Source organism: Sinohyriopsis cumingii, chromosome 13 (genome assembly GCF_028554795.1).
Source record: "Sinohyriopsis cumingii isolate HCF-2022 chromosome 13, ASM2855479v2, whole genome shotgun sequence".
Lineage (NCBI taxonomy): Eukaryota > Metazoa > Mollusca > Bivalvia > Unionida > Unionidae > Sinohyriopsis > Sinohyriopsis cumingii.
This window is the reverse complement of record NC_142973.1, coordinates 5,356,031-5,380,754: the sequence shown is the minus strand read 5'-3', so window position 1 is coordinate 5,380,754 and position 24,724 is coordinate 5,356,031. Positions and strand designations below refer to the sequence as shown.

At 40.3% G+C, this 24,724-nt stretch overlaps 1 protein-coding gene across 1 annotated transcript in view; it reads left to right on the top strand.

Moving 5' to 3' along the window:
* The window catches only part of LOC149784885 (putative ammonium transporter 1), a 67,146-nt gene that overhangs the window by 15,746 nt on the left and 26,676 nt on the right, over positions 1-24,724 (top strand). Inside the window, exons 2-3 of the mRNA XM_089931262.1 lie at positions 8,200-8,289; positions 9,271-9,498. Of these exons, the coding sequence (XP_089787388.1) occupies positions 8,200-8,289; positions 9,271-9,498 (318 nt within the window). The remainder of the gene's footprint in view (positions 1-8,199; positions 8,290-9,270; positions 9,499-24,724) is intronic.

The following is a 24,724-nucleotide window of genomic DNA, read 5'->3' as shown; positions in this document are numbered from 1 at the left end:
GCTCTCTTTCCTTCCCAGGAGTAATTAAAAATCACGCGGTGCGTTATTAAACCAGTGATACATGCTCCATTAGAGCGAAAATCACTTTAATTCAAGTAAGCAAGCAAGCAAGTTCGGGTTCCGTCTCTAGCACTCTTGATGACACCAACTGTCTGGGTTATTTTCTTTCTTGCAAGCCCCTATGTTCCACTTCTGTTTGTGATAATAACTTGTGATACTTCACATTTCCTAAGTGGAAATCTTTACAAGCCGTACAAAATACAAAACTTATATGACTTTGGCTTTTGACACTTGCACAGACTCTTCACTTTATAAGTGTCACGAGAAAATTGTATATCCAAGTTTTACCATTTTCAAAAACACGCACACACTTGCAGCTTGACCAGAAATATGTACATCTTGTTTTGTGGATAAGTCACAGACAAGTCCAAGCATATATAGGTGGTTATGAACGTTAGGAATATCCGCTCATTTTTTCAGAAATATCAAAGCTTGTATGTGCATTTTCCCTTTTCCACTCTATATTAGTGCTTAGATTTGTTCCAAAAAAAAAAAGAAAAAAAGAAACGAAATAATTTTGAAGAAAAAAAACCAACTGAATTTTGAATTCAGGTTTCTCTCTGTTTATAATTTTTTTCAAGTTGATGGTGCATGGCAGAGTACATTCGCCTACCTTTCCAAAGTGAGAGGCATTTCTTCACATGTCATTGCGTTTGTTAAATTCGGTTTCATTGGTTAGTTATCGTTAATCTTTAATTTTTTTCATGCATTTCTTTTTGATAGAAGATTTAAGGCTTTCTATTGTTGTAACGGTATTTATGTTGTTTAGTCTGTTGATGAAATTATCTATAGCAAAGTGCTTAAGATTTTTCAGCTTTTTTTATTATTTCAAGCCCTACAAAAGGAGACCAAGTTTGTCTTCAAAGACGATTGAAACTCTAAATTACACGGGCGTGAAGGAAAAAACATCGTTGTGTTTAATCTAATCATGCTTGCCGTATCTCTTTGTCTTTTAGAGGTCATATTTCTTCTTAAGTAAATACACGCATCAATAGACAGACAGATTGGGTCATCATCCTTGAGTTTCACTGTACTTTCGGTTCTTTACTTCATACAAACCCCAAATATATTAGTTTGAAAAAAAAAAGATAACATGCCCCTCAATACTGTAACACGTCTGTTCTGACTCTACCGATGTGAGTGTGAGTGTTTATGTCGAAATGTTTAAGTGAGATATAAAAAAATGGCCAGCTTGAAAACGCGAACCAATACTGTGACGCTCAGTATTTTGATGTGGTAAGAGGAAATGGTACAACACACACACACAAAGAGGGCTTGTAAGTTCATATTTCAGTGTCTGCACTGTAATGGTAACCACGCAAGAACATAGGGATTATTATGCCACACAGTCCTAGAACAAAACAATGCATCACCCGTTGTAAGCCATTTCATTGGCTATACTTATTTTCTTACCGCGTTCGCTTCGAATTGACTTGAGTAGCTATTCAGACAGTGACGAGAATGGCCATGCTTTACTGGGTCTATCCTATAGGCGATTTATATAAAAAAATATTTTTAAAAATTAAACTAATGCACGAACAATCGTACCATGGGCGATCCCATGGAAATTGTGTCTGTCTTATTGCAAAATACATCAACATTTAATTTAACCGTGCAGATCGCTAGAACAAACCTCTGATCATACACATTTTGAAAAGTGTTGTGTGACACGGATCGCCATTGTCGTTTGGTGTCTGCTTTCTTCTTCGAAAAGAGATCGTTTCGTCTTGACTATAAAAATTTAATTTGACTAAGTTTTACGCACTACTTGAACTCATACATTTACGCTGTAGGTGTAAGCCGTCGTTCTCAGTTTTCTGGAAGTTCGTTTTTGCGTTTCTCAGATGTGATACTATTTTGTATGGACCGAACGAAATTTCTTTTGTCGTGAATCAGGACTCGTGGTTTTGTGGCATAATTGGAGAGCATTGATTAAAGCCCAGTTATGTCGTCTTCGAAATCGCTGACACGGATTTGAACTAACACTTCAGGTTTTGTGTGAGGCGATACGGTACATCATTGCCTTTTACTTCCTCAATGAAATCGTTTCATCTTATTGCAAAATTACATTTGACTAGGTTACATACGCGGCAGGTCTCTGTATATAAGGAGAGTGTCTTAGCGTCAGAGTATTCATTCCGCTCTCAAACGATCAAGAAAATGGAAGAGTCAGCACAGATCGACCTGCTGGTCAAATATTTGCTAAAAGTCATACGAAAGCATAATTCACATGCGAAAGTGGCAACAAAACTTACTCTTTTGGTCGTTGATTTGATGAGAGTCAAACGAAAGTGTGTAAGTGCTAATGAAGTTTGCTATATCTGCAAAGGTAAATGGGCATTTGTCTCCAGAATACCTGCTTCGTCTAAGAAAGAGAGACAAAAGTCAAGATACCTAATATCGTTATCAGGAGAAAGGACACTGGAATTCAGAGTGCCCTACGAGAAAAGAGAAGAAACAAAAACAAGACGAAACAGAGAAGAGGGATTCAGAAGAAGAAGAAATTGAAGATGATGAAGAACTTGTGCCAGTAAAGACATGGAAATGGAAAAAATTGACAATGTGAGCCGATGCGTTGGCCCTGATGTGAAATTTCATACTACCTTCTAAAAGAGAATAGACCAGAAAGAAAACGTAAGTGTCTCTTGGTCTTGACATTGTATAATAAGGATGGCGTGTTTTGTTTTTTACTCACACTTTATGAAATTGTGCTCTTTCACCTCTCTCTATCCCTCTGGATCATGTTTTAGTTAGAATTGAAATGGAAGTATGTTTTCCTTCACGCACGCTCTTTAGGCATGCAAGTCGGTAAACAATAGTCAGTCTATTCATCCATCATTTTGTGTCTTGATGTTTCCTAAATCACACACTGATGCCATAAAATAACGGGTTAAATGGGTTTTGTAGTGTTGGGAGTGGGGGTGGGGAGGGGTGGGGTGTAGGTGTTTGGCAGAGTTGGACATTGCAGGTGAGGGCTTAGGTGCTTTCAAAAAACTTTTTCTTCTTCACTCTGTGTTGATAGTATATTTGGGGTTTGTATGCGTTCGCGTACGTTTGTGTGGATAGTTTATTTGGGGTTTGCATTATCTCCCTTCTGTGTTGATAGTATATTTGGGGTTTGTTTTTTCCTCTTCCCTCTGTGTGTGTGTGCGTGTGTGTGTGAGTGTGTGTGTGTGTGTGTGTGTGTGTGTGTGTGTGTGTGTGTGTGTGCGCGTGTGTGTGTGTGTGTGAGTGTGAGTGTGTCTGCGCGCGTATGTTGTGTGTGTGTGTGTATTGGTCTCTGTTTGTCCCTATAAAACTCACTTTATCCCTATCAGATACACTCTACCTACCTACCTACAGTAGCGCGTATTCAGGTCAGCCACTTGCAACACTGTTGCCATTTATCCCCTAGTGTTCAGTACAGTGACGTCACTGACGCTGGAAATTTTGAGACTATAAATATCGACTTGGGGATTTCCACATTTTGTAGCTATACATATATACTAGAATTCATAAACAGGAACGTCACTCAAGCTGAAGCTATAAAAAGATAGTGGGATTTTCCAAAGGAAAAACCCACAAGTTGGAGCTATAAATAGATAGTGGGATTTCATAGGAATTTCAGCTGATTATAGATACATAGGTATTTATCCACGATCGTCACAGAAGTTGATATTGTAAGTAGTTACTAATTTTATCCATTTTATAGTGTGTGTGTGTGTGTTCGCGTACGTTGTGTAGATCGTATATTTGGTTGTTTTTTTTTCTTCCTCCCGAGTGTGGATAGTATATTTCGGGTTTGTTTTTTCCTCTTCCCTCTGTGTGTGTGTGTGTGTGTGTGTGTGTGTGTGAGTGTGTCTGCGCGCGTATGTTGTGTGTGTGTGTGTGTGTGTATTGGTCTCTGTTTTTCCCTATAAAACTCACTTTATCCCTATCAGATACACTCTACCTACCTACCTACAGTAGCGCGTATTCAGGTCAGCCACTTGCAACACTGTTGCCATTTATCCCCTAGTGTTCAGTACAGTGACGTCACTGACGCTGGAAATTTTGAGACTATAAATATCGACTTGGGGATTTCCACATTTTGTAGCTATCCATATATACTAGAATTCATAAACAGGAACGTCACTCAAGCTGAGGCTATAAAAAGATAGTGGGATTTTCCAAAGGAAAAACCCACAAGTTGGAGCTATAAATAGATAGTGGGATTTCATAGGAATTTCAGCTGATTATAGATACATAGGTATTTATTCACGATCGTCACAGAAGTTGATATTGTAAGTAGTTACTAATTTTATCCATTTTAGTCTAAACCATTGTAACTTAATTTTCGGGGATATGTTTATTTTCCTTTAAATTCTGGGACAATTTCGTCATTTTAGCGTTACTTTTAGTCACATCCATTTTGTCGTTGAGCATTTCCTTGATTATAGCTATTTATAGCATCATTACAATTATGCAAATTTTTGAACACCCCAGCAAGATTTCAGGTCTTGGTAATGCTTTATATATAAATCTCACGCTTGTACTAGTTGTATGTATGTTTCTGTCTCTGTTGTGTTTGACCCTCTACCATCATTGTCCCTAGACAATCCCACCATGTTCAATTCCCCTTGACGCTATACAGACCCACCATGTTCAATTTCCATATGTTAAATTCCCCTAGTCCCTAGATAGACCCACACTCTATTCCCATGTTCAATTCCCCTTGACGCTCAACAGTCCCACGATTTTTCTCCATGTTCATTTCCCTTGTCGCTCAACAGTCCCAAGATTTTTCTCCATGTTAATTTCCCTTGTCGCTATATGTTCCCACGATTTTTCTCCATGTTAAATTTCCATTGTCGCTATATGTTCCCAAGGGGTCCTGTAATGCTAATTCCCATTGTCGCTCTAGTATCCCCATTCACTACTTATATAACTCATGCATAAACAAATCAACCGTACCTACAAGAATACTATATAACTCATGCATAAGCAAATCAACCGTACCTACAAGAATACTATATAACTCATGCATAAGCAAATCAACCGTACCTACAGGAATGCTATATAACTCATGCATAAGCAAATCAACCGTACCTACAAGAATACTATATAACTCATGCATAAGCAAATCAACCGTACCTACAGGAATGCTATATAACTCATGCATAAGCAAATCAACCGTACCTACAGGAATGCTATATAACTCATGCATAAGCAAATCAACCGTACCTACAAGAATACTATATAACTCATGCATAAGCAAATCAACCGTACCTACAGGAATGCTATATAACTCATGCATAAGCAAATCAACCGTACCTACAGGAATACTATATAACTCATGCATAAGCAAATCAACCGTACCTACAGGAATGCTATATAACTCATGCATAAGCAAATCAACCGTACCTACAGGAATGCTATATAACTCATGCATAAGCAAATCAACCGTACCTACAAGAATACTATATAACTCATGCATAAGCAAATCAACCGTACCTACAGGAATGCTATATAACTCATGCATAAGCAAATCAACCGTACCTACAGGAATACTATATAACTCATGCATAAGCAAATCAACCGTACCTACAGGAATACTATATAACTCATGCATAAACATATCAGCCGTACCTACAGGAATACTATATAACTCATGCATAAGCAAATCAACCGTACCTACAGGAATACTATATAACTCATGCATAAGCAAATCAACCGTACCTACAGGAATACTATATAACTCATGCATAAGCAAATCAACCGTACCTACAGGAATACTATATAACTCATGCATAAGCAAATCAACCGTACCTACAGGAATACTATATAACTCATGCATAAGCAAATCAACCGTACCTACAGGAATACTATATAACTCATGCATAAACAAATCAACCGTACCTACAGGAATACTAAATAACTCATGCATAAACAAATCAACCGTACCTACAGGAATACTATATAACTCATGCATAAGCAAATCAACCGTACCTACAAGAATACTATATAACTCGTGCCTAAACAAATCAACCGTACCTACAAGAATACTATATAACTCGTGCCTAAACAAATCAACCGTACCTACAGGAATGCTATATAACTCATGCATAAACAAATCAACCGTACCTACAAGAATACTATATAACTCGTGCCTAAACAAATCAACCGTACCTACAGAAATACTATATAACCCATGCATAAACAAATCAACCGTACCTACAGGAATACTATATAACTCATGCATAAAAAATCAACCGTACCTACAGGAATTCTATATAACTCATGCATAAACAAATCAACCGTACCTACAAGAATACTATATAACTCATGTATAAGCAAATCAACCGTACCTACAGGAATACTATATAACCCATGCATAAACAAATCAACCGTACCTACAAGAATACTATATAACTCATGCATAAACAAATCAACCGTACCTACAAGAATACTATATAACTCATGCATAAACAAATCAACCGTACCTACAGGAATACTATATAACTCATGCATAAACAAATCAACCGTACCTACAGGAATACTATATAACTCATGTATAAACAAATCAACCGTACCTACAGAAATACTATATAACCCATGCTGATATGACCTAATTAAACGTATTTAATGGTAATTTATTGTTGGATTTAACAAACGACCTTTCCACGTATTTTTTATACCATTACATGCCTAATTTTTGTAATATTTTAAAAGAGTTGTTCCTAAGCATGCGGCCACAAAATTCTTTATTACATCTACTATTTCCTTCATTTTCGAATAACACAACTGTCATGTTTATTAGGGGCATGTGGGAAATGTTATCTTTTTTGTCATTACTTGTGTTGTAAATTCATTTTTGAATAATAAAACAACTTTCATGTTTACTTGGAGCATGTTGTCTTTCTTGTCATTACTTGTGCCGTAAAGCCGAATGTTTATGTCATCGTACAAGTTAATTGCATTTTGTTTTTTGCAACAATATACGTTGCCATTATTTGAAGCCTATAAACTTAAAAGATATCTAATAAGTAAGTATAGTTTTCATCATAATTTAGTAGCATTTTTACTTATTTATCGGAGTATATTTTTGCAATGTTTTATTATTAGATCTGAATCATAAACTTAAATTTTTTTATTATAACTAGTATGTATTTGCTATGTTAGTAATTTACATTATGTTGATTATGTGCAGGTGCTCTATACGGCACACTTCTCTTCTGTCACTTCTTTATCCCAGATACAACACACGTTTGTCGAATAAACATGGTTCTTATCTTTTTTTTTTTTGTTGTTGTTCTAAAGTTAAATTCTGCCTTAGTGTCCTTTGACCTAATTTCACGATAAACAAACATTGCTATTATTTAAAAACACTCTTGCAACTTTTCAGTGCTGCAGTTTCCTCAATATGCTATCGGTTTATTATCATTGTGTACTGCTTTTTAATGTGTATGGAAAATACGAATGGAGCATGTTTGGCTATTTTTGTCGTCATGAATGATCACCGTTCACTTTTCAAGCTTTAAACGTTGTTATACTAATTTTTCGAAATCATAATAAATGACAAAAGGAACGAAGAATATAAGGTTCCAATTCTGTATTTTACAACCAAGCCGTTTTCAGGACTAACCCTAACCCTAACCCTAACCCTAATCCTAACCCTAACCCTAACCCTAACCCTAACCCTAACCCTAACCCTTTAACTCGATCTGATTAACTTTACTTGTATCGCATACATTTATTTGCAAAGCTTTTTTTATATGAATTTCGGAAAATAGCCGTGGAGAATATCTCCTGTCCATCATTTTTTTTAACCGTAAATCAATTTCAACCGAGAAGAAACATCATATGCAACATTAAATTGTCCTTGCAAATTAATTGCTGTGGAGCAGTTTCCTTTAAAAATTTAATTACTTAATCAATTGCACCATTCGATGTCGATAGCTATGGTGTGTGTCTGGAAACGGCAGTTTGCTAAGTTACCTTGGCACTAAAATGGCTATAGGTGTTCCTTAACCTGTGAACATCAATCACCAAGCCATGTAACAAACCTCTTCCTAAAAATCTATCTTGTGTCAGCCGACTAGAGTATTCGATTAAAAGTTTTAAATTTTAATTCACTTTCAAAGTAGAATAATAATTTATAAATTCTTTTTTTCCTTTCAGTTATGCAATCTGGTTTCGCACTTCTGGAGGCAGGCTCTGGCAGAAGCAAGAACGTCACCAACATTCTAATCAAGAACGTTTGCGATTCGTGTAAGTGCATGCTTTTGATTAGATCAAAGAATTGGTATTTAAATTAATTAGTTTTGCATATTTATTGAAAAGAAGAAACTAAAATTGATATTATCTTTTTGTAAGACATATAGAGGATATTTGCGTTATTTGCCTAGACACAAGGAAAACTTTTAGGAGTGAATTAGAAACGTTGTGTTGTTGCGAGAGGAATATTTACTCATAAATTCTTGTCAGTTTTGAATGAAATAAATGATACTATGATTTATTATGCACTCATTTAATCCTATATATTTGGGGAGGCGTTTGATGCGCATGTCATCGGTATTTCAGCATATCATACCCTGGCCTAGAATTCTTTATGTATTTTTTTAAAATCCTCTCATTCATATCTGCATATATGAATGGGTGGATGAAGGTTCAACGTCACGACAGCACAGTACTGGCTATACGTTGTTGATTAACGGCTAAATTATTCAAAATTATGATAAGAACAGCACAAAAGCTGCTATGGAAAATGAACCATTCCAAATAAATGTTAATACATAGTCATAAAAGGAAATAATATCAAAATGCAAATGTAAATATTTTTTGAAAAGTATAAAAGATAAAGGTAGCAAAAATCCTTAGAACATAGGGTCACACGATATATCAACCACATTTCCTCAAAAAGTACCCAAACATTCTTAGAGGTACGTAATCGAACTTGTATAAATTGCAATTCAGTTTTATTTCCACGCATTATGAATAACAAAAATATATGAATAGCAGAATAAAGGAGTTATACAACTATTATATAACCATATTCGTGTTTTGTTCCGAGTCGGGGAAACGATATCTTTGGACATTGTTTGTTAATGATTTCCAGCCTCATATTTTCGATTTACCTCTATGTGGTGCATCATACGTTTTTATAATCCCGATTTGGACCAAAAATCAAGTATATAGTTTCGTGTATTTATTGATAGATTTTTAAAAACAATCTTTCCTTCATAATTTCAGTCATTTGTGGTGTATCCTATTGGCTCTTTGGTTTTGCACTGGCCTATGGAGATGGAAATCAATTCATTGGCCATACGTACTTCGCGATCACTGACCTTCCTGCCAATCGCTATGGATACTTTTTCTTTCAGTTCACGTTTACTGCCACCGCCGCCACTATTGTGTCGGGTGCCATGGCCGAGCGGTGTGAATTTATGCCTTATTTTATCTTCAGCTTCATAATGACTGGTAAGAAACTAAGCCACAAACATGTTTAGAGGATTAGTTAAGGTTCTTACTTAAATAAAATGTTGTTGTTTGGAGTTTAACGCCATTTTTCAGCTTATGATAGGCTATACATGGCGGCAAGAACCACCGACTCATGGTAAGTTGCTGCCAAGCTTTCTCACATACCCACATTAGATGATCCTTAGACTAGAAATAAAATGTAATTTTGAAAACGGTATATACATATAACGTATTTTGTTAACAAGGATAGTACAACAATGTCATGCGACGCATGCAGAACGTTTATAACGTCCAGTCTTATTTCTGGTTGTTGTTGCTTAATCTGCTCGCTTTGTAGGGCGGGCTTTGTTCATGAGATGCACGTGCAAGTATAACCTTAGTGCGTAAAAGATTGGTGGTTTTCTCAGGGTTGTCTGATTCCACGATCTCAAATCTTTTGTTATTATTTCATTCCAAATAACAAAAGAAGTTTAATGAGGCCCATAACTGTATACGATCATGGAATCTTTTACCAGCAGTGCAACATATATCTGCATAAAATGTTAGACAAATAGATTATCTGGGTTGAATATCTGCTAATATCACTGAGGAGTGAAACTGACCAAACTGACCTGCTATGTAAATTATCACTTGTGCTAATTCCAGAGGACAATAGGTAATATAGTTCACTCCGATTGCGTTTGTTGCTCAAAACCCTCACACCCATGGAACGGTCTGCATACAATTGCTCTAGAGGCATTTTTGTTTCATGAAATGTTGATAAACTGACCCTTTACTTATCCTTGTGTTGACGACAATTCTATGCGTATTGACCAGGATATTGTAGCTCTTTGTGCTGACCATTGACTTTAGCAAGATGAAGGACCGGGCTTTAGCGTTGATTGTCCAGTTCAGTTTCAGTCACTGTTAAGATTAAGGATTGTATTTCCTTATATCGACTCAAAAGATAGGGATGTTATATACTTTTAAGGCTTAAATCTTCGATTTACGCTGAATTTTCTCCACTCTGTATCAATCAATTATTGGCTGCATTACTACACCGATAAAAAGAAGTTTACAAGAGCGATTATGTTTGGCAAATTTAGCTTGTATGTATTATGCTTTAAATTGTGTACTTTCTGAAATTAAGGAATGTGTTGATATGAAAATGAAGATATTTTTATTTTCGTTAACATATTTCTTGCGCAGATTGATACAGGCAACATTGCTCCGGTGTGGGTACTATAGAAATATGACAGGAGGGTGAACAGACACCTGAGCGTAACACGATGAACAACACATTTTAATTATTGATATGAAATATTGTTTTTTTTTTTTTTTTTTTTTTTTTTTTTTTTTTTGCTTTAATTTCTGCATTCATTCGTGAATTTATATGTGTTGCAATCTATTTTGGTAACTGACGGTGCACACAAATTTCGATTGTCATTTAATTTCGGTTTACAATCAATACTAATCATACCTCCATCGGTTTTAAACATGATCATGGTTGGGATGACAGTTAGAACTGCTACTTAAACGGTTTATTTTTTATTAAGACCTATAATCAATTGTTCTTTCTTAAAAATGTTCTCCTTTTGTCGTTGAGTGTAACGGGTATTCGATTCTGAATAGGGTACACAGAATAACCATAGCAACAGGTCATACAAGGTCATACACTGACAGTTTGCATGCTTCATGTGGAAAACTAAGTATAAAAAGTATAAAGCTGAAGCCTGCTTTTTCTTGTTTAGGCTTCATTTGTATGCATTCTTGATGGCGCGTTCTCATTGATTACATAAATGTATACTCGAAGGTTAACTGCCTTGACATCTATTCACCTAAATGTGGAAATACAGGTCTAAAAGACACACATAATAGCACACATGCTTCCTAAATTAGAAAAGAAAGTATTTCCAAAAGTAATATCGCTAGTGAGGTGAAATAAGTTTTTTTTTTCACTGATACATTTCAGTATCTGATAAAGAATTACGTAATAAAATGTCGATCTTATTGACGTTTCGAGATTAAAAATGTAGGATAATGTCATTGGATTTTATTTGACCAACAATTTTTAAATAAATTCTTGGATTATTTATTTTCATTCATTGAATATTTGCAATTTAAAGTCCTGTAAATTCTTTGCTTTGCCTCTTTCTTTGAATAAGGTTCTTACCTGCTTTTATTTACTCTGTCTTTAGTTATTTTCGTGGGTATCTATTTTCATGTTTTTGCAAAAAATGAGAAAACATATTCCAGTCAAAACAAAATGATTTATATTGTACCCGAGTAGTGAAGTGGGATACCCTACGGACAATGGAAATTCCAGTCAAAACACCCCTGGGACACTCTACGGACAATGGAAATTTAACATGGCGAAAAATCGTGGGACAATCTACGGACAAGGGGAATTTAACATGGGAATAAATCGTGGGACAATCTACGGACAAGGGGAATTTAACATGGGATTTTTTTTAAAAAATTTTTAAAAAAATTTTTTTTAAAAAAGGGGTAGGCAATTCAAAGACTATCTCTTTTCGAGAAATATGGCTGGCCCTGAAAAGGGCCTTTGGTTTATGTTAATATGCCCTTAACATAAAGGGCATTTGCGACATCTTCTTGTTCTCAAACTTCGTCTTACAGCAGGGCCATACATCAGAGTCCTCTTGAGGCAACCTTGTCTCTCTATATAGACTCTTCTTATCCACAGGCTGCTGTTGGTCCTGTGGACAACGGTCCACTTGGATCGGACATACATGAGCATGTCCGTCCTGAACATCATTGTTGACACAAGGGTTGAAGATTCAACGTCTGTCCACATGTTGAGGCTCCGAGAATAGGTGAATCAATGCAGTGAACGGCGCTTATTTATAGGGACAGAAAGGATTGAAACGGATTGAGTTCATTCACCAATCCGAACACGCGTTACAGAATTCAGTCAGCTCGCATCCAATCCGAAGAGAGTAGTCTGTGACGTCACGTAGTCAATATAGATTCGCTAGCGCTTGTGTGCAGTCAATCTATGCGACAGTGATTCAACATGACGGAAACTCAGAAAACGATCCATTGGGGTGCACCATCAGGGGAGACTGCCCAAGGGAACTCGGACTTACTTTCAGAAGAGGTGAATTGGGATTTTGTGGATTTTCTCTCCTCGCAAGAATTTGTTCCGGAACCTTCGTTACCTTCTTCGTTACCGCAAGTGGAGAATTTTAGACAGAGACAAAAAGAAGAATTGGAGAAATTTATACAACGACAAAAGGAAGCGGAACAGGCTTTTCTCCTACAGCAACAGCAACAAGAAGAAGAGGTAAGAAAAAAACAACAGCAGCAACAGCAAGAAGAAGTAGCAGCAAAGAAACAAGAGGGTGAAAATCAAACGGTCACGGTACTGTTGGACATTTTAGCAGAGTTAAGAAGTCTGAAACAAATGTATCAGACTTCTTTATCACGACCGAAGAGAATACGACCTTCCCGAGCCAAACATGTCAACCCTGTGACTAAGCCTACCGTACCACCCTTAGTGATTTCAACCCAATCATTATCAACATTACGCAGTCCAGAAGTAGGCCTTGGACGTGGCAAAGGCATAAGGCAGTTAAAGTTGATTGCTTAAACTCACCCTTTCACCATGAAGAAAAAAGGCCCTTTTCAGGGCCACCCACATTTCTCGAAAAGAAATACAATTTCAATTTGCCAATAACTCAAAAAAAAATAAACCCCACCCATGTTACCCTTATAGTACGTGTCTGTGTATGAGTGCGTGAGTGTAGCTTCTTATTTTAAAATCAAAACTCAAAGACTCTTACCTTATATCATTCATTTATTCTTTTCTCCATTTTTTACAATCCAATTCACAATTCACAATTCACAACACAACACTTTAATAAAAAGTTCATTGATTTCTTCTTTTCTCCTTGTTTAGTCTCTCTGTTTTTTGAATTTCTTCACCGTCACACTCTTTTCCTCTTCTTCTTCCTCCTCGCTTTCTTCCCTTCTTCTTTTTTTCTCCTGTTTCTTTTTCTTCACCTGTCTTCTTTCTTCCTCAGAAGAATTCCTCTCTTCCTCTGAAGAATCCCTCTCTTCTTCTGAAGAATTCCTCTTTTCTTCTGACTCCTCTTGTTTCTTTTTTGGGCAATCTGGAGACCAATGTCCTTTTTCTTTACAATAATAACAGGTATCTTGACTTTTGTCTTTTTTATCCCCTGTTTTTTTTCTTTTTTGACGGTCTGGACACTCTGAAGACCAATGCCCTTTCTTCTGACAGATATAGCAAGTATCTTGACTTTTATCTCTAAAGGAAGGAGAGTAGTCCGTAGGCTGGTCTGAAGAGAATTTTCTAATGACCCCTCGCAAACCTCTGACGAAACGTTCCATCTGGTTAGTCTCTTCCATCGTTGTGCTCGGCTTGAGAGTGAAATGAATAGTGAAAGGACAAGACACACACCCTTTTATATACGCTGGTCTGCTATGACTATAAAGTAGTTTATGGTGTTTGAACTTGAGTCATTTGACTTTTTGCTTTCAAGATGAAACGATCCCATTCATTCGAGAAGAAAGAAGAAGAAGAAAGTAAGAGGCAGAAACGTGATCTATCGCCTCGTACCAGGGCTGAAATCTTGGCACAAATTCATGCCAGTGATTTTGAAGAGGACATGAGTGAACCAGAATCCGAACCCTCTAAACCAAGTTCACCACCCTTAGTCAACCCTGAAAAGTACTATTCCATTCGAGAGACGGAAAAGCGCTCCTCTAGAAAATTTAGAACCACGGCTTACAAATACACGGTGAAGTTTAAAGATTTCAAGTCCGAAGTGCCGTTAGAGAAAGCAGAAGTGTTCATCACCGAGGTGTGGGATTCTTTGCTCACTGCACTCAAGCGACAATGTCAACCCAAAGAAGACGATCGCTTGAGACTTTCCATACAACACGACGGTTTGAAATCCCCTGTTTGGATCGAGTTTAGCACCCCTGCAGAATTGACTGCTTCCAAAGTCATGGACAAGATTCAACACGTACAACAATCCAATGATCAGTTTGACATCACCGATGGTAAAGCCACACTGGACATGACCCACGTCTCTCCTCCTCAAGGGACAGGACGCAAAAAGATGTTATTGGTGGACGACCTTCGCAACACCAAAACAAGTCTCGTCCGAATTAACAACCCTCAAGACCAGATGTGTTTAGCCCGTGCCATCGTGGTGGGACGAACCTATGCCAACAAGAACGACACGGTAGAATGGAAAAGAACCTGGGACACTATTCAACGTTCCGACCGAGCCAAACAACGAAACGAAGCAGAACTCCTGTTACAACAAGCCGGACTGCCCAAAGACACACCCTGTGGCATTCCTGAGATGCAAAAATTGCAAGATGCCCTAGCTCCACGGTACACCTTGAAAGTGCACCCTCAAGAAATGCGCGGGCCTCTATTGTTTCGAGGCCAAGATTTTAAGGACGGAAAATACATTCATGTTTATCATCACGATGACCATTTCGATACCATTACCAGTATCACCGGATTCCTGGGATACGGTTATTACTGTGAGAAATGTGATTATGGTTATAATAATCGAGAGCAACACAAACATTGTGGATGGAAATGCTCAGGATGTTTGGCCTCTCCACCCTGTCTGAGCGAAGAACCAGTGCCTTGTTCCACTTGTCTGCGCACGTTTGTCAGCCCTACCTGTTACCAACAACATTTGAAAACACAAGGTTCACAGAAGAAATGTGCTTGTCAACTCCTGAGATTGTGCTCTACGTGTGGACAAGGCATACCTACCAACAATGCCAAGGCACACGTATGTCGAGGAAAGAAAAAATGTCACATTTGTCACCACATCGTGGACTTGGAACACCAATGTTACGTGCAAAAATACCAACCCCAACCAGAGAAAGAGGACGGTCACAAGAAGAAAGGCAATTTCATCTTTTTCGATTTCGAATGCATGCAAGAGACTGGCATTCACATCCCTAATTTCTGCGTGGCTCATCGAGCGTGCGAGAAGTGCATTCAAGAACCTATCTTCAGTCATTGCCCTCACTGCAGCAAGATTCCTGGAGGACGTGAAAAAATCTTTCGGGGACCGAACACGTTAGCCGATTTTGCCCAATGGGTCTTAGACCCCATCGACAAGACATGGAGCAAAGAGGACATCGAACGTTACGGAGATTGTCATCGTCATGCCACGGTGATGGCTCACAATTTTTCCGGATACGATGGACAGTTTCTTCTCAGATACTATACGGAACAAGGCACCGAGCGTCCTAAAGTCACTTTGAACGGAGCCAAAATCATTTTCATGCAAGTGGGACAAGTACAGTTTAAAGATTCGATGAGTTACTTGGCCATGCCTTTGAGTCGAATGCCTAAAACGTTTGGAATGACAGAAATGGCTAAAGGGTACTTTCCACACTTTTTCAATACGGAAGCCAATCAACATGCCGTTCTACCCCATTTGCCTGAGGCTCACTATTACGACCCCGACAACATGCGTACCGAACAACGAGAAGCTTTCTACGCTTGGTACCAGGCTCACGCCTCGGACCCTTTCGACTTTCAGGAAGAAATGCTAAAGTATTGTCGTTCCGACGTGGACATTTTACGGCGTTGCTGTGGAAAATTTCGAGAACTGTTCATGGAACACGGAGGGGTGGATCCTTTGAAAGAAGCTTGCACCATTGCCAAAGCGTGTTCCCTAGTGTATCGACAACGATTCATGCCTGAAAACACCGTGGCTGTCATCAGCCCTCAAACGACCCACTTTGTCAAACGTCAATACTCGGTCAAAGCCCTACGTTGGTTACATTACTTGTGCGACAAGGAAGACAAGTGGATTCAGCATGCCCGCAACGGAGGGGGCGAAAAGACCATCGGAACGTATTCGGTCGATGGCTGGGACTTAGAAAACCCCAAGATCGTGTACGAGTTTAACGGTTGCTTATTTCACGGATGTCCCGTCTGTTACCCTGACCGTGGCACTAAAAATCAGTTTTTGCAACGAACCATGGAAGACTTGTACCAGGACACTTGTCAGCGACGCTTGAAGTTAGAACAGGAAGGATACCAAGTGGTGGAAATGTGGGAACACGAATACGATCACCGTTTGAAAACCGATCCCGAGTTTAAACGCCTCGTGGAAAGTTACCAGTTCATGGACCCGCTGAACCCGAGGGATAGTTTGTACGGAGGAAGGACCAATGCCACCTGTTTGCTGTACCAAGCCGACGAAGAGATAGGAGAAGAAATCAAATACTTGGACGTGTGTTCGCTGTATCCCTACGTGTGCAAATATTGTCGCTTTCCTGTAGGGCACCCGCAATTGTTCACGGAACACATCGACCTGAAAAACATTCGACAATACGAAGGCTTGATCAAGTGTAAAGTTTTGCCTCCCACGAACCTCTACCATCCCGTCTTACCTCACCATTGTCAAGGCAAATTGATGTTTCCCTTGTGCCGTACTTGTGCCGAAACGTGCAACCAAGATCAACCTTGTCAGCACAGCCAGGAAGAACGGGCCTTGACGGGAACCTGGGTCAGCGTAGAATTGTTCAAAGCTTTGGACATGGGATACCAACTGTTAGAAGTGTACGAAATTTGCCACTTTCCCAAGACACAACAGTATTGCAAGGGTGATCCCAGTCAGAAAGGCATTTTCGCAGACTACGTGGATGCCTTTTTGAAACTGAAGCAAGAAGCCAGCGGCTATCCTTCCTGGTGTCACACTCCCGAAGACCAAATACAATTCAAAGAGAAATACTACGAACAAGAAGGCATCACTTTAGACCACATCGAGAAAAACGAAGGCAGGCGATCGTTTGCCAAAGTGATGTTAAATTGCTTGTGGGGTAAAATGGCACAACGACCGTGTTTACCCAAGACGGAATATTTGACAGAACCTTCCCGCTACTTCCAGATGATTCACGACAAAACCAAATACATGAAACACGTGGACGTCGTTCGAGAGAATTTGATCTTGGTCAATTACGAAGAAGATCTGGACTTTGTGCAAGACGACCCTTTTGGAAATGTCATCATTGCGGCCTACGTGACAGCCCATGCTCGCTTAAAATTGTACGAAGCTTTAGAACTGTTAGGGGAACGCGTCCTGTACTTTGACACGGACAGTTGCATTTACATCCATCACCCGATTCAACATCACCCTAACATCGAAGGAGACCGTTTAGGAGCCTGGACAGACGAGCATCCTGACGACAAGATTCTAAGTTTCGTCAGTGGCGGTCCCAAAAATTACGGCTACGAATACCGGGACAAACAAGGAGAAGTGCACACGACGTGCAAAGTGAAAGGACTGACTCTGAATTATCGTACCAGTCGAGTGGTCAACTTTGGGGTATTGAAAGAAGCCTTGCAATCGGGAGAGGATGCAAACTTTAAAGTGACCACTCACCAACCGAACAAGATTGTACGTTTACCCACTCACCACATCGTCAGTCGACCCCTGGAAAAAGTCTATCAAATCGTGTACCAGAAGCGAGTTCGACTTCCCAATCATTTCACCTTACCGTATGGACACGTTGGTATAAAACATTGGTTGTAAGAGGATAGTTACCCCACCAGAAAGATGACTTCGCCACAGCAAGAATCGAGTGAGAAACTTGATGAGAACTCCAAGTTCAAACCCTACCATTTTCCAGTCTTCTTACCTGACTATTGTGATTGTGCCCGTCGATTGGACACGTTTCAGAAATGGCCTACGGATAGGGAAGGATTACCTTCTTCGCATGTTTTAGCTAGAACAGGATTTGTCTACTTGGGACCTGAGTCAGGATTGGGATACGAGGTACAGTGTTTTGCTTGCGGACTGAAGTTACGAATGGATCTATGTATCTATAAAGATTCAGCTATTCTGGAACATACTCGATGGTCTCCGCACTGCCCTTACCTTTCTATGGCCTTTCCACCCATCACACTACGGTACAATGTTGACGGTACCTTAGAGACGGTACCTTCCGAAACAAGACATAAAAAACGTAAAAAAGGAAAGATGTACAAGCTGGAGACTGCATTGCGACTAGTATAAAAAGGGGGCTATGGTCAAGACCGATAGTTCATTGTGACTACCAAGACCGAGCGAACAAGATGAATACTTTGAAAAAGACATCGTTCCAGTTTGGGGATTGTAAAAAAGTTGTATCTTCCTCTAGTGTGACTAATACTGGATGGATAAGACCCAGACATTGCGACGGAAAATGTCCGGAAGGAAACTGCGATTGTCCATGTGGTTACCATTGTAATTGCGTAACGGAGTTTGCAGACGAGTGCGATTGTGAGCCTTGCGATGGGACCGATGCTGTACGTTGTGACCTGAGCGATGCCGTAAAGCATCATGGGAACTTTGTTCTCACTGCCCCTGTCATGGAAAGTGATGCTGTGCGTGTCAAACCTGAGGGATGCGAAAGCGATGCTGCTCGTCCTCTTGGACATTTTACTGGGTTTCGTTTTAAAGGGGAATGTCGACCTTCACGTTTACCTCCCTACGGATGTCATCCAGCCCTGAGCAAACTCCTGCCCATTTCACTCAACCCTCATCGAAACGAACCTGTGAAAAACGAATATTCGTTTCCTGTGCGTTTGTCGGAATACTGCGACTTTGAAAATCGTCTTCAATCGTTCAAAGGAAAATGGCCAAAGTATCTGGGAGGACCGACCCCCGAAGAATTAGCCAGAGCCGGATTTTTCTACTTGGGCGAAGGAGATAAAGTCAAGTGTTTCAGTTGCGGTGTGTCACTTCACCACTGGGAACCGCAAGATTCGGCCTACGTAGAACATGCTCGATGGTCACCGAATTGTCATTACTTACCTTTAGTGGGACCGAGACATTGAAGTAACTTCTTACCATAATAATCTGTTCATGGATACTTTACAAGAGAACATTCGTGCTTTGCCTGTGGAGTTGAGAGAACGCATTTATCGAGAGCTGGTCAAAATACAAGTGAAACGTAAAGAACAATTGCATCCGTTACGTCACCGGTGTTTGAACCACTGGTACCTGAAGGCTATACAAGGATTGATTCAATTGAAAGTGTTCCATCGGACAGACATTGATCAACGATCCTCTAGTTTTAAAAAGGATTGGTTTGGTATGGACGATTGTAGTTACATCATTGTAAACGTACTGCATCGAATTCCAGAGGAAGAGTTAACGAATTACCAACATCTTGAACACAATGTCAACTTGGTGAAAGAGGAAACTTCTGAACGAATTGTAATGTGTAGATTAGTGACTCAACGATTTAAATTCGACACTGAAGTAAAACCATGTTTGTGCAAAGAGTACATTTCGTGTGTCAGACCAAAGAGGATTTAGTATGACCTATTCATGGATACTTTGCTAGAGAACATTCGTGCTTTGCCTGTGGAGTTGAGAGAACGCATTTACCGAGAGCTGGTGAAAATACAAGTCAAACGTAAAGAACAATTGCATCCGTTACGTCACCAGATCTTTAACCACTGGTACCTGAATGGTATAAGAGAACTGATTCGTCAGAAATTGTTTCAGTGGTCAGACCTTGTTCAACACTTTGAGTTAGTGAATGATCGAAATGTTCATTATTTTGGTTACTTCGAGATTCACCTACAGCAATACACTGAGGAAGACAAGTTAAAGGATTATCAACATATTTTACGTGGAATCTACTTAGAGGAAGAGGAAACTTCTAAACGAACTCTGAAGTTTCGGTTACAGTATGCAAGATTTAGATTCCCTACTGGAGAACGAAGATCTCTGGCTAGAAAGTACGTGTATTGTTTCCGAAACAAAGAGACTATAAAAACAGGCTGCCATGCCACGACTTATGTCACATGTCATCCAACAGATTCCGTGGAAGGAACTCAATGACCATATTCAAACCGTGGATCATTACCATCGCTTATTACAAGAACTGTATCCATTCAATTTGGGACGACAAGTGGTGTGTGTCTTAGTGACTTGTTTTTTGGGATTTCGTTTACCAGCCGATTCTTTGTGGACTCTTTACGATCAGTACTTACCACCTCAATGGCCTTAAATGGTCACGAAAAACTCCTTTTGCTCAAAGCCTTGCGATTTCATCTGGATACTTCTCGACCTCAACAGGAAAAAAAGATTCGTCAACTTTTAGCGACCCAAGACGTGTATGACGATGTGTGTGTAGCTTGTGACTTACACCCTCATTGGACAGATGTTCGTGATTGGAAAAAGGGGGGTTTTGAGGCTTGGACCCAAGAAGTGGCCCAGTATGCACAAGAGTTGTTCAAGGAAAAAAGTTACTTTTCAACCTGTGTTAGTGACGGTGCCAGAAGAACCCGTCACCGAGAACAACCACTCGCTTCAGGACAGGACTGTCATGGACATGCCTGAAAGGTCATTCCGGGAGGACACTTGTGTGACAATACCTCATGTAGAGACTGTAAGAACATTACACACTGTCCCTAGGACATCTTGGTTACCCAAAACATGTTGTACAGACACTTGTTTATATTTCACTTTGATCGCTTTGCTGTGTTTTATATTCCTGTACATCACTATTTGGGTTGTATGTATTTTTGTCTTTCGTGTTCATATTTGAAAAAAAACATTCAATAAACGTGTTCTGAAAAAGTATATAAACTCTTGTCTTGTTTGTTTTTTCGTGTCACAAGTGACATTTCTCATACCATGGCTACCTCTGCTGTCTCTGCTCCCTCTTCCTCTACTGTCAAAGTCATCGACGAACACTTAGATCGTGCCAGTTGGGAGGCTTTGTATCTTCGCCATCCCTTTAACATGCTCATTGCTGGACCTAGCGGTTCGGGCAAAACCGAATTCGTCAAACGTTTGATCGAACATAAACATCATTTGATCGATCGGCCCCCTCAACGGATCGTGTGGTGTTACAAAGAGTGGCAATCGGCGTACAGCCTCTTGCGAGAAAGTCAAGGCGATTCCATCGTGTTTGTGGAAGGCATTCCTAAAGAAGACGATGGCATCGTCTCTGACTCCCGTCTAACCCATTTGGTCATTTTCGACGACATGTTAGGAGAAGACGAAGAAGAAATTAAACTGTGGTTCACGCGCAAAGGGCATCACCGTAATGCCAGTGTCGTTTACATCACCCAAAATTTGTTTCAACAAAGTAAAGCCCATCGCACCATCAGTCTCAATGCGCATTACGTGGTCTTGTTTAAAAGCCCTCGAGATAAATCGCAAGTGCAAGTTTTAGCCAAACAGTTAGGAACGCCTTGGCTGACTCAGGCGTACGACGATGCCACTCAAACTCCACACGCCTATTTACTCGTCGATTTGAAACCTACGACCCCCGAGGATTTGCGATTTCGTACCCACTTGTTTCACCACTGGTCCCAAGACGGAGGGCCTGTCCTGTACACGTCTCCGTCCTCGACTTCATTTCACTCCCATGAAAAAAATCTATAAAAACCTCAGACCCTTTTTCGTCTGTCTCACACAGTGTGAACATGACGTCCCTTCAGTCGCATCTTCCCGTCAAATTGATTCGTGCCTTGTATGGCATCAGCCGAGAAAAAGATCCACAAACACGAGCTCGTGTCTTAGAAGCTAGTCTCAAAGAAGTCTTACGATGGTTCACGGTGACGGCACGTCAATTACTCCAAGGAATCATTCAGATTCCTCATCAAACCCAACGCTTTTTCGATCGAAACAAAGTCGCTTTGGTCCAACTGGCCGATCCCCGCATCGACACTCAAACCAAAAAACAAATCATTTTGAAACCTGGAGGGAGCGGTACTCTAGGAGGGGTCATCATTCGCTCACTCTTAAGATGGGATCCTAATGCCCCCAAAGTTATCCCTAAGACAAAAGTCCAACGAAGCCCCAAGAAGAAAAAGAAAAAGACCAAGTCCCCAAGAAGAATAACTTCTCCAGTGGCAGGACCCTCCTCTTACCAGACACCACCACCATCACCCCGTAAAAAGAAAAGAAGCCCCCAGAAAAAGAAACAGAGAAAAAGTCCTCAAAAAAAGAAAAGTCCACAGAAGAAAACTAGTCGCAAGAGAGGCACTTCGGCCAGGACGCAACCTTACACTCGCAAGCCACGACCTGCCACAACGTCTCCGGCAGCCTCACGTTTGTCCACTTCTCCGTTGATGTCACCAGGAACTGAAGAGTACTTGGAGACGTTGATCACACCAAGAACTTCTCCGTTGATGACCCCCAAAAGAACTTCCCCAGTGGCAGGACCTTCCAATTTAGCGGCAGTGGCTGCTGCTCACAAAGTACCTTCTCCCAAAATCAAAGTCCATGAAAGATCGGGCATGTTACAAAGTTTACTGGATTTGTCCAAGCAAGAACTGGCTCGATTTAGTCCGTTACGTACCCCTGCACGACGTGTCATGCCTGTCCTCAAACTGATAAAACGTAAAGACAATCAGTGGCGACGCGTTCCAGTATAAAAAAGGCCTGTGACCGAGTAGGGTATCAGTGTTTTTAGGTGCTCCTAAAGACTCAAAGATGTCACCCTCCAGAAAACCCCAAGGAAAGAAAAGGAAAGGACTACCACCACGTTTAGCCAAACATGGGGACCTGTTATCTGTTCTGTCCAAAGCTTCTCCACCCCTACGAAAAAAACTCATTCAAACGGCCTCCAAAGAGGTCATCGATACCGTGTGCGAATGTTGTTTGAACGTTTTGAAAGGCACGATCCCTTTGTCCAAACACCAGAAACAATGCTTAGGCAAACATCGTCACGTTCTTCGGAAAATGGTTCAAAAGAAAGTTCCCATTCGTCAGAAAAAGAAGATGTTGGTCCAACGTGGAGGCATTTTACCTCTCTTGTTAGGCCCCATACTGAAAGGGGTCTTGGGAACCATGTTGGGAGGACTGGTGGGAGCAAGATAAAAAGGCCTTCGGAAGTCCCAAGATCTCAGAATTCACCCCTGACAACCCCATGGAAGGACGAAAACTAGCTTTAGTGCCTTACAAACGATGGATGGAATACCATCGGTGGCAAGAACAACGCACCCCGCATTTACCTCCCAATCCCAATTTGAGCGAAATGTCCCAGTTACAACACGAATTGCAATCCTTGATGGATCGCCAAGATTTGTCCGAAACAGAAAAATTGCAAAAGTACGGTCAACTCTTGCAAAGACTGCAACTCTTTCACCAGAAAGCTTTAGACGAAACAGCTTTACCCACTCTAAAAGATTTTAAGACCTTGATGAAAAGTCCAGCACCATCACCAGTACCAGTACCAGTACCAGTACCACCAGTACCCGTGACCAAGACAGAAAAAGGAGAAGAAGAGGAAGGGTTTCAAACTCCACAAGAAAAAGTACGCAAGTTAACAACACCACCTACCTCCAGAATTGGATGGATTAAAAAGATGATGGCCACCCCTTCTTCCTCACAAGAGAAAAAGAAAGTGAAGACAGAAGTGAAGACAGAAGTGAAACAAGAACCGATATCCCCCGCTCAGACATCCTTCTCCTCTTCGACACCTATTGCCGGCCGCACACGCAAAGCATTGCAATCCAAGAAAGTACCCCAAGAGAAAAAGAGTAGCATCCTCCAAGAGTGGGTGTCTTATTAACACACCAACCAACACAAAAAAATGGAAAAAGTCTTAGCCAGCATTTACTACGATCCCTCCCATCCTGCAGGTTACGCAGGAGTTCAAAAATTGTATCGTGCTGCCAAAACTCGACTGAAAAGTCTCCGTTTACCTCAAGTGCAACGATGGTTACAAGAACAAGCTACCTACACTTTACACAAACCCATTCGACGCAAGTTTGCCAGAAGTCGCACCCGAGTGGAAGGCATCGATCATCAATGGCAAGCCGATTTAGCCGATGTCTCTCACTTGGCCAGCTACAATCGTGGTTACAAATATTTGTTTTGTGTCATCGACGTCTTTTCCAAATTTGCCTGGGTCGTACCCTTGACTTCCAAATCGAGCAGCGAGTTAGTGCGAGCCCTGCAACGGGTGTTGAAACAAAGCGGTCGTCGCCCTCTTCGATGGCAAACGGACAAAGGCACCGAATTTCTGAACCAAGCTTTCCAAAAAGAATTAAAGAAACGTGACATTCATTTTTTTACCACCGAGAATCCCGAAACCAAAGCCAGCATCGTGGAACGTTTTCAACGCACTTTGAAAGAACGCATGTGGAAATATTTTACGCATCACCACACTCTGAAGTACATCGACATCTTACCGCACCTGGTGCAAGCGTACAACCAATCTTACCATCGAAGCATCGGACGTGCCCCGCAAGACGTGACTC